Source organism: Asparagus officinalis, chromosome 8 (assembly GCF_001876935.1).
Source record: "Asparagus officinalis chromosome 8, Aspof.V1, whole genome shotgun sequence".
In the NCBI taxonomy this organism is placed as follows: Eukaryota; Viridiplantae; Streptophyta; class Magnoliopsida; order Asparagales; family Asparagaceae; genus Asparagus; species Asparagus officinalis.
Window position 1 is genome coordinate 129,175,592 of NC_033801.1, and position 11,430 is coordinate 129,187,021.

The 11,430-nt window shown below is 44.4% G+C and overlaps 1 protein-coding gene across 1 annotated transcript; it reads left to right on the forward strand.

The window, feature by feature from the left end:
* On the forward strand, positions 2,348 to 11,145 carry LOC109821935 (G-type lectin S-receptor-like serine/threonine-protein kinase At2g19130). The gene is made up of 4 exons (XM_020388092.1): positions 2,348 to 2,678; positions 8,358 to 10,267; positions 10,335 to 10,445; positions 10,954 to 11,145. The coding sequence occupies exons 1-4, from the start codon at positions 2,348 to 2,350 to the stop codon at positions 11,143 to 11,145; spliced, it is 2,544 nt and encodes an 847-aa protein (XP_020243681.1).

The following is an 11,430-nucleotide window of genomic DNA, read 5'->3' on the forward strand; positions in this document are numbered from 1 at the left end:
ATGTGATCTTAGGAAGGGTCCTCATTAGTAGAGGATCCCAATCCCGACCGAAATACCCCCTACTCCTTTTTACCCTAAGAACTCAGCCCCCCTGTTCTCAATCTCAAATGGCGCCCAAGGTGGAGAAGAAGCTAGCCGAGAAGGAGCCTGCGGTGGAGAAGCCGGAGGATGAACTCAGAGAAGCCAAACCCGCAACCCCACCGCCTCCTCAACGGACCCCTCTTGATCCATGGACTAAACCTCGTGCTAGCCGACGGTGGATCAGATAGTTAAAATGTTTTCAAATACGTTTGTGCTTTTTGGGGTTTTGTGATTTTTTTTATGAAGAATAATTTTCTGTTAGCATTCAATTTTGTAACTTAAAATCAGCAAATTCAGGATATATTTTTTGTTGGTTTCCTGAGAGAAATGCCCTTTTCTGTGGAAGATAAAAACTTTTGAGCTTTGCTAAGGAGACTCAGAATATGGGACCAATAGGAGGGACAAGTGAGGTGTCCTCCTACTATTGGATAATGAGTTGGTCATCATTAATGATGGTCAACTCATTATCCAATAGGAGGGGGACACCTCACTTGTCCCCTCTATTGGTCCCATATTTTGGGTCCTTGAGGAATTTTTCTTTGGGTTAATTGCAGATAGATCCCAATATATATAGCAGATAGACGAACCGAGTTTTTTTTTTTTTTTTTGACTCTTTTAGCCCCAGAGGAAGAGAAGTTTGTTTTGTACTAATATACCCCTTGAGGGCGAAAGAGTCAAAACCTTCAGTCAAAGGATGTATCTGCAATGACCGAGCTACTGGGGGTGTGTTCGCAACTAGTGCAGGGGGTCAATCTGCAATTAACCCTATAACTTTTTGTCTGCCGTGTTAGAATCGTGCCTCAGCTCTTCCTCTTTGGACTCTTTCCAGCTTTGAAGTCTCAGAAAGATGTTGGTTGTGCATCCCCATCAAACTTGTAATTTTCCAAAACTGGTGATAAACATGTGACAAAAATTCTTCTAACTCGTTATTATTAAGAGCTTGACCGTTATGATTCGTTGGGTTAGATTCTTTATTTGAGGGGGAGCTATTCGCTACTAGATTGACATGAATTTTAATTATAACCATACTTCTATATTGGTATGAGATATTTATATCGGGTGGACCAAGTGGGAGAATGTTTTATCTGGATAAAGTTTTGGCCGACATGATAATAATTATCCTAATTTGTTACGGGATTGAAATTCTTATCTTATAAAAAGTTGTAGTGGGTTGAGACAAGATCATATCTAGAGATGGAAACTTATTTTTTTTTTAAAAAGGTCAGATCTTTTAAGAATTTCAGTTTTAGGCTATGCGGTCAGACATAGGCCACTAGAAACACTTTCTGTATTTCTTTATCTTTTCTTTATTCTAACAATAATTTAATTTTTGTTCTTTGTTTTACGTATGCTTAGATGATCTCTAGTTTTTTTATCTAATTATCTGAGTTGTAGATCGTTATGGATAGCAATGGTTGGAGTTATTTATATATTTAATTTAAATTATTCTATATGCGCTCTATATTTATTTTATTCAATGAAACCTTATATGTGTACACCGCATGCTCATTAGGCTTTTGCCACGTAATCAACAACAAAGCTCCAAACACGTAAGGGTCCGTTTGGTTGTTGAAGAGGGCTTGAGAAAGCCTGTCAAAACTGACAAAAACTGTCAGTTTTGGCAGGCTTTCTTGCGAAAACGCTACTTTTTGGGGCGTTTTCACAAGAAAGCCTGTCAAATCTGTCAGTTTTGACAGGCTTTCTGCCCATTTCAACTCCTCTAAAACTGTCAGTTTTGACAGGCTTTCTGCCCATTTCAACTCCTCTTTTCAGCAACCAAAAGGGTCCTAAGAGAAGTGAGATTCTTTTAAAAAGTCCATGCTGATAGCCACCAATATGGACCATCACTGAACCGTCACCGTTAATACATAATCTTCTTCAGCCAGTCTATATCGACTTTTTTAGCTGGCAAAGATCTTTTCAACCGGTGCACAAGTCTAATGGTAGGTAAAGAAAATGAAGTTCTGGCTCCTCATCTTACTACCAAACCAAACATCATCACCGCCGCCAGTGTAAAGATTTCTTATGGAGATGACTTCAAGATGCGCATCCTGCAATCAGGAAGTTTCCGACAATTTTGATATCCACAGGCCTGAGAACAGAGGAGGAGGAAAATCCGAGGCTTTTGATCAACTGTCAATGTGCACCGACCAGAGACCCAGATTTCAAGTCGAACCCTTTTTTTTTTTTTTACCTGCATTATATGTATCTCGTTGCGTGCAAACCTACCTTCAGGGTATCAGTACTGTTGCATTCTTCTCCTAAAATGTTCACCAAATCCCCCTCTTTCCTACTAGCCCTCCATTTTCTTTTAAGCTCGCTGCTTGTAGTTGCAGGACTCTCCTCTGCAACCGATACAATCTCCCAAGGCCAATCCATCTCTGGAAACCAGACCATAGTCTCCGAAGGAGGCGTCTTTGAACTTGGCTTCTTCACCCCGGGCAAATCCAACAACTACTACATTGGCATCTGGTACAAAAAGATCCCTACACAAACAGTTGTGTGGGTAGCAAACAGAGAAAAGCCAGTATCCAACCCTGCAGCTTCTGAACTGAAGCTGGCCAAAGATGGCAATCTAGTCCTCTCTCATTCCAAGTGTTAGTCTAAGTGTGTAGACCCAAAGCTGCAATCGAAAAGACGAAGAAAACAGTCAGAAGACTGTGCGGTCGACCGCAGTGGCAGAGCCGGTCGACCGCGTGCACTGCAGGAGACTGAGAAGAAGTTTTCGCTCTGGTCGGTCGACCGGCGTGGCCGCTGCTTCTTCTTCAATTAATAGAAAGATTGTGTGGTGTGGCTCCCGAGGACGTAGGCACGTTGCCGAACCTCGTTAAATCTGTGTGTTCATCTCCCTTACTGTTTTTTGCAAGTTAGATCTTTATTTGTGGTTTTATTCCTACTTTCCTACTTTCAACACAAGGTCCGGAAGGGCAAGGGTTCGATTGATTGTTTCGAATCCCCAACAACTGGTATCAGAGCTTCGTTCAGCAATTTGTGTGAAAGCCATGGCAGAGGAAAGCAAATCAAAGATTGAGAAGTTCGACGGATCGGATTTCGCCTACTGGAAGTCGCAGATGGAGGACTATCTGTACCAGAAGGACTTGTATCGCCCGCTGATGGGCAAGGAAAAGGGAAAGAAGAAAGAGGAGTCAGATGGTGATTGGGAGGTACTAGATAGGAAGGTTCTAGGGCAAATCCGGTTGTCGCTCGCCAAATCAGTAGCCCACAATATTCTGAAGGAGAAGACGACGGTGGGGCTTATGGAAGCGCTCGCGAAGATGTACGAGCAACCGTCGGCAGCAAACAAGGTGCATCTAGTCAAAACTCTTTTCAACCTCAAGATGGCAGAAGGACGGTCCTTCACGATGCACCTCAGCGAGTTCAACACGATTGTTGATCAACTTATCTCCGTGGACATCACGTTTGATGACGAAGTGCAAGCCCTATTGATTCTATCGCAGTTGCCGGATAGTTGGGCAGGTTGTGTGACGGCAATCAGCAATTCGGCGGGGAAAGAGAAGTTGAAGCTGAATGAGGTTGTTAGCATGATTCTATCCGAGGAGGTTAGAAGGAAATCGTCCGAATCAGAAGGTTCAGGTTCAGCCCTAAGTTTCGAGCAGAGAGGCAGAAGCCAGAAGAAAGGGAACCAGAACAGGAATCGGTCGAAATCAGCGAAGAAGAGGCCGAACTCGAAGGTTAGGTCTATCAAAGGGAAGTGTTGGAACTGCGGCCAGGAGGGTCATATGTCTTCGGTCTGTAAAGCACCAAAGAAGGATGCGGGTGAGCAGGAGGCTCATATCGTGCAGGATGCCTTGATCCTTGCTATAGATAGCGATTCTGATTCTTGGGTCATCGACTCAGGAGTCTCTTTCCACGCCACTGCTAATAGGAGACTACTTCAGAACTATGTAGCAGGGGACTTTGGTAAAGTATACTTGGGGGATAATGAACCTTGCAATATTGTTGGAAAGGGCGACGTTCAGATACAGATAAAGGGCTCTAAGTGGAACTTGACTCCGTGGACATCACGTTTGATGACGAAGTGCAAGCCCTATTGATTCTATCGCAGTTGCCGGATAGTTGGGCAGGTTGTGTGACGGCAATCAGCAATTCGGCGGGGAAAGAGAAGTTGAAGCTGAATGAGGTTGTTAGCATGATTCTATCCGAGGAGGTTAGAAGGAAATCGTCCGAATCAGAAGGTTCAGGTTCAGCCCTAAGTTTCGAGCAGAGAGGCAGAAGCCAGAAGAAAGGGAACCAGAACAGGAATCGGTCGAAATCAGTGAAGAAGAGGCCGAACTCGAAGGTTAGGTCTATCAAAGGGAAGTGTTGGAACTGCGGCCAGGAGGGCCATATGTCTTCGGTCTGTAAAGCACCAAAGAAGGATGCGGGTGAGCAGGAGGCTCATATCGTGCAGGATGCCTTGATCCTTGCTATGGATAGCGATTCTGATTCTTGGGTCATCGACTCAGGAGCTTCTTTCCACGCCACTGCTAATAGGAAACTACTTCAGAACTATGTAGCAGGGGACTTTGGTAAAGTATACTTGGGGGACAATGAACCTTGCAATATTGTTGGAAAGGGCGACGTTCAGATACAGATAAAGGGCTCTAAGTGGAACTTGAAGAACGTGAGACACGTGCCGAAGCTGAAGAGGAATCTTGTTTCGGTGGGACAGCTTGGAGCAGAAGGCTACGTTTCGACATTCACCGGGGATTCGTGGAGAATCTCCAACGGTACGATGATTGTTGCCCGAGGCAATAAAACGGGAACTCTCTACCTCACTTCACATGCGAGTGACACCCTCGCAATTGCAGCTGGCAAGGAGAGTACAGATCTGTGGCACAATAGGCTGGGGCACATGAGCGAGAAAGGGATGAAAATTCTACATTCACAAGGAAAGCTAACCGGGATCGACACCGTGGAAGTCGGGGTTTGTGAAGACTGCATCTTTGGGAAGCAGAAGAGGGTTAGTTTCCAGAAGGGTGGAAGGCCACCTAAGGCTCAGAAGCTAGAGTTGATTCATACAGATGTATGGGGTCCAGCCAGTGTGTCTTCTTTTGACGGTTCGAGATACTACGTCACCTTTATCGACGATCACTCGAGGAAGGTGTGGGTTTACTTCATGAAGCACAAGTCAGAGGTGTTCGAGATCTTCAAGAAGTGGAAGGCCATGGTCGAGAACGAGACAGATCTGAAGGTGAAGTGCTTGAGATCAGATAATGGTGGAGAATACGAGCTGGAGGAGTTCAAGAGGTTCTGTGCTACGAATGGGATTCGTTTAGAGAGGACTACTCCAGGGACGCCGTAGCAGAACGACATTACAGAGAGGATGAACAGGACCTTGACAGAGCGTGCGCGGAGCATGTGATTACATGCAGGTCTGCCTAAGATATTTTGGGCGGATGCGGTGCATACGGCAGCATACCTTATTAATCACGGGCCATCAGTTCCATTAGATTTTGGGATTCCAGAGGAGGTTTGGAGTGGAAAGAAGATAAATCTCTCACACTTGCGGGTATTTGGTTGCGTGGCTTATGTTCATATCAGTGACCATGTCAGGGACAAGCTAGAAGCTAAGTCACAGAAGTGCACATTCATTGGATACGGCATTGATGAGTTCGGGTATCGCCTTTGGGATGAGAAGAACAGGAAGATCATCAGGAGCCGGGATGTGATATTCAATGAGGAGGTGATGTACAAGGACAGGGACAATGCCAAGGATAGCCAAAGCAGTGGGAGCAGCACTACGGATACAGGTGGATCCGAGTACATGGATTTGGAGGAACTTCCAGATGGGGGCGACGATGTCAGTTCTGACCGTAGAACGGAGGAGACTACAGGTGCAGAAGCTACTACCCAGGGCGTGGAGCCTAGGAGGTCATCTAGGGTACCCAAACCAAATCCCAAATACCTCTCGTCACTTGATTATCTACTCTTAACAGATAGCGGAGAGCCGGAGTGTTATGAAGAGGCAGTGCAAGTGAGTGAATCTCAGCAGTGGGAGCATGCGATGCAGGAGGAGATGGATTCTCTACTCACTAATGAGACATGGGAGTTAGCCCAGCTACCTGCACAGAAGAAAGCCTTGCACAATAAATGGGTCTACCGGGTCAAGCAGGAGAGTGATGGAAGCAAGAGATTCAAGGCCAGATTAGTAGTGAAAGGGTTTCAACAGCGGGAAGGAGTGGACTACACGGAGATATTTTCCCCTGTTGTGAAACTCACAACCATCAGAGTGGTGTTGAGTTTGGTAGCTGCAGAAGACCTCTTCCTTGAGCAGTTAGATGTGAAGACTGCCTTTCTTCATGGTGACTTGGATGAATAAATCTACATGAAGCAGTCTGTTGGCTTCATTGAATAAGGAAAGGAAGAGATGGTTGGCAAGCTCAAGAAGAGCTTATATGGTTTGAAACAGGCTCCGAGACAGTGGTATAAGAAGTTTGATAACTTCATGCAGAACAATGGCTATAGAAGATGCAATTCGGATCATTGCTGTTATTTCAAAAGGTTCGAGTCCAGCTTCATTATTCTGTTATTATATGTTGATGACATGTTGGTAGCAGGACCGTGTTTAGAAGAGATTAGCAGTTTGAAGAGGCAGCTAGCAAAGGAATTTGCAATGAAGGATCTGTGTGCAGCGAAGCAGATTCTAGGGATGCAAATCAGTAGGGATGAAGCTGAAGGGACATTGAGTTTGAGCCAAGCTGAATACATTGAGAAGGTACTTCAGAGGTTCAACATGCAGAATGCTAAAGTTGTTAGCACACCCCTTGGAAGTCAGTTCAAGTTATCTGAGGAGCAATCGCCTAAGACAGATGCAGATAGAGAGCATATGAGCAGGGTGCCATATTCTTCGGCCATTGGGAGTCTCATGTACGCGATGGTTTGCACGAGGCCGGACATCGCCCATGCAGTGGGAGTTGTGAGCAGATTTGCAAGCAATCCAGGGAAGCAGCATTGGGAGGCCGTGAAGTGGATAATGCGGTACTTGAGGGGAACAACGAACAAGCCACTATGTTTCAGGAGGAAGGAGTTGGTACTGCAAGGATACGTGGATGCGGACTTCGCCGGTGATCATGATACGAGGCGAAGCACCACGGGGTATGTTTATACCTTAGCGTCGACAGCAGTGAGCTGGGTCTCACGTCTGCAGAAGATTGTGACTTTGTCTACAACCGAGGCTGAGTATGTCGCGGTGACTAAAGCAAGTAAGGAGATGATCTGGTTGAACGGGTGCTTGGAAGAGTTGGATCTGAAGCAAGGGAGAGGAGTTCTTTATTGTGATAGCCAGAGCGCTATACATCTTGCCAAGAATCCAGTATATCATGCCAGAACGAAGCACATCGACGTTAAATACCATTTTATACGCTCGCTGATCGAGGACGGAAAGTTGCACTTAATGAAGATTTTGGGGAGTCAAAATCCGGCGGACATGTTGACGAAGGCAGTCACCATTGAGAAACTGGAGTTGTGCGCAACTTCAGTTGGCCTTCACGAGTAGAAGACGAAGGCGGAGCCACACTACGAGGATCGGCGCGATCGTCGGGATGTTGATTGAAGAAAGAATTTTTTCAGAGAAAAAAAGATACATGCGAAGAAGGGGAGAGTTCGGGTGAGCTCGTTGATGACGCTTTGGTCTCCAAGTAGGAGATTGTTAGTCTAAGTGTGTAGACCCAAAGCTGCAATCGAAAAGAGGAAGAAAACAGTCAGAAGACTGTGCGGTCGACCGCAGTGGCAGAGCCGGTCGACCGCGTGCACTGCAGGAGACTGAGAAGAAGTTTTCGCTCTGGTCGGTCGACCGGCGTGGCCGCTGCGGTCGACCGCAAATGTGCACAGGACCCTGTAAACAGTTTTTTCTCTGGCCGGTCGACCGGCCTTGGCACGGCGGTCGACCGCGAATCGCCCAGACAGTTTCCTGATCTGTTTAGGAATCTGTTTCAACCAGGATTCTATATATACCCCAAATGATTTTAGGGTTTGTAAGACATCAAAAAGAGAGCTTTTTGACTGCAAAGAGAGAGAGAATCTCAGAGAGATTTACCCCTTGTTTGAGAGCTTGTATTTTCTTCTTTAATTAATAGAAAGATTGTGTGGTGTGGCTCCCGAGGACGTAGGCACGTTGCCGAACCTCGTTAAATCCGTGTGTTCATCTCCCTTACTGTTTTTTGCAAGTTAGATCTTTATTTGTGGTTTATTCCTACTTTCCTACTTTCAACACAAGGTCCGGAAGGGCAAGGGTTCGATTGATTGTTTCGAATTCCCCAACACCAAGCTCCCAGTTTGGTCATCAAACACGACATCACCATCACCTTCTTCCTCCGTTTCTGTCGTCGCGGCGCTTCTTGATACGGGTAATCTGGTTCTCAGAGGCCAATCGAATTCGTCTATTATACTGTGGCAGAGTTTTGATCATCCGACCGATACGTGCCTGCCCAATGGATGGGTCGGCGAGAACAAAATCACTGGGGAATATCAAAGCTTTACTTCATGGAGGAACACCGAGGATCCATCTCCTGGGCTTTTCACCTACACTATAGACCCGAGTGGCATCGACCAGCTTATTTTCCAATGGAACAAATCGAGAACCTATTGGCGAAGTGGAGCATGGACCGGAAAGTCCTTTGCCTTGGCGCCTGAAATGGACGGGTACAATATCGACAGGACCGAGTTTGTCGATAACAACAAGAGTAGGTATTACAGCTACAACTTCTCCGATGATGGGATATTGGGACGGAGTTTAATGCACTCGTCTGGGCAAGCGCAACAGTGGATGTGGTTTAATGATGAACAAGGATGGGTGCTGGCCTCGGCTAGGCCGCTCTCCCTTTGTGATATTTACTCGGTCTGTGGCCCTTTTGGTATGTGTGACGACGGAGGCACGCCAGTGTGCAGCTGTCCGAGTGGCTTCAGCCCAACTTCTATGAGAGGCTGGGAGCTAGAAGACTGGAGTTCAGGGTGTTCAAGGAAAACCCACTTGCAGTGCGGCGATGGGAACTCGACCTCCGGGGAAAAGGATGGATTTTTGGCCATACCCAATCTGCTCTTGCCGGCAGATTCACAGCCTTTAGCAGCAACTAGTGTTGAAGAATGTGAAGTAGCTTGTTCGAATAATTGCTCGTGCACTGCTTATTCTCATGGCAATGGGTGTTCAATTTGGTATGGAGACATCCGAAATCTTCAGATTCTATCCGAAGGCGAAAATGGATCCAGTACTCTTTACCTGAGGCTGGCAGCTTCTGACCTGCCACGGACAGGGAAACGGAAGTTAATCATAAAAACTGCTCTAACTGCAACAGTAGCAATAGTTTTGTTAACCCTTATGGCATTGATATGGATATGTCGAAGAAAAGGTCAGGGGACATCAAAATTCCCCGAAGGTCCTTTGGTGTCATTTATTTATAATGAATTGCGGCGCATGACAAAGAACTTTTCAGAAAAGCTCTGCGGAGGAGGATTCGGTTTGGTGTTCAAGGGAGTTCTATCTAATTCAGATTTTGTAGCTGTGAAGAGACTAGATGGGGTTCGTCAAGGAGAGAAAGAGTTCCGAAATGAATTAGGAACACTGGGCAGAATTCAGCATGTTAATCTAGTCCGTCTACGCGGCTTCTGCTGTGAGGGAACTGAGAAGATGCTGGTTTATGATTACATGCCAATGGGATCTTTGGATCACCACCTCTTTCAAAAACAATCCAAGAATTTAGACTGGAAGACTAGATATCAGATCATACTAGGCACCGCCAGGGGATTGTCATATCTCCATGAAGAATGTAGAGAATGCATCATCCACTGTGATATAAAGCCAGAAAACATTCTATTAGATGCTGAATTCTGTCCAAAATTATCAGACTTTGGAATGGCAAAGCTCATTGGCCATGACTTCAGCCGAGTACTAACAACGATGAGGGGAACTATAGGCTATCTAGCACCAGAATGGATTGAAGGGCTACCAATAACACCCAAAGCAGATGTCTATAGCTACGGTATGATGCTATTTGAAATAGTATCTGGTAGAAGAAACTCAAAATTGGCTGAAGACGGGAGCATTAGGTATTTTCCTGTTCGGGCTGCGAGTAAACTCATTACAGGAGAGGTTCTTAGCTTGCTAGATGAGGATTTAAATGGTTCTGCGGATGCTTTGGAGCTGAACAGAGTCTGCAGAGTTGCTTGCTGGTGCATTCAAGATTTTGAGGCAGATAGGCCATCGATAGCTGAACAGAGTCTGCAGAGTTGCTTGCTGGTGCATTCAAGATTTTGAGGCAGATAGGCCATCGATGGCGGAAGTTATTAACGTCCTGGAAGGGATTTTAGATCTGGAGATGCCTCCATTCCCAAGAACTCTTCAACGACTTGCAGAGGAGGTTTCTATGGTTAGTTATACGATGAGTAATCAGATGTGCTCTCATGTATCAGAATAGTCTTACTAGTGCTAATATACATATCATCATGTTTAGTAGTTGGAAATTAGAAATATATATTGAGTCCTAGCATATACCCCCAAGGGCTATTTAAACAGTCGGTAAACAAATTTTTCTACGATAGTTTTGTCTCAAGGATCACAATTTTTAAACGAAATTTGGCATTATGCGAAAAAACAACAACATAATTTTTAAACGAAATTTGGCATTATGCGAAAAAAACAACAACATTCAATATTAACCATGATAGGAGATATAATAAACATTATTTGTAACAAAACTTAAAGATATAATTTGTTATAAACAAAAACATGTACACACAAGTTCATATCTAAAATGAATTCAGCTGAGAGGTAGTAGTACTTGAAAGATATCTACCTGTTTCATAAGACCACAAAGAACAGTGTTTGATTAATCAAAAGCAAGATAAAAAAAATGAACCTTCTATATTTCAAAATAGATCAAGTATCTAGCAGTTTTAATGAAACAAAGTAAACGAGTTCTCGCAGAGCAGAAAATGCAAGAAATCATCCTGAACAAAGTTGAGGTTCCTAATGCAAGCTTCTTAGCAGAAAAAGGTAATAGTGTCAAGATTATAAACTTTAAAAAGAAAGTTGGAGCAAAAAAGAAGAGTTGCAGAATCAATATCTAGGCATTATAAATAACGGCAGGTTGCCGTTTATTTCTTCTTCCACGAACAAAACATGGGAACTAAGGGGGTGTTTGGTTCAATTTCTAGAAATTATAGGAAATGTTTTCCACCTAAAATATGATTTCCTTGTATTTCTTAAAAAATTATAGGAAAAGTTTTGAGAAATCAAAAAGTACCAATTTTCTTGTTTTTTGTACTTTGCTTGTTTGGTTCAAAACAAGAAAATAGCTCATAACTTTATAGAAAATAACAAGATTTGGTAGGTTTTTAATTAAATATGGTATG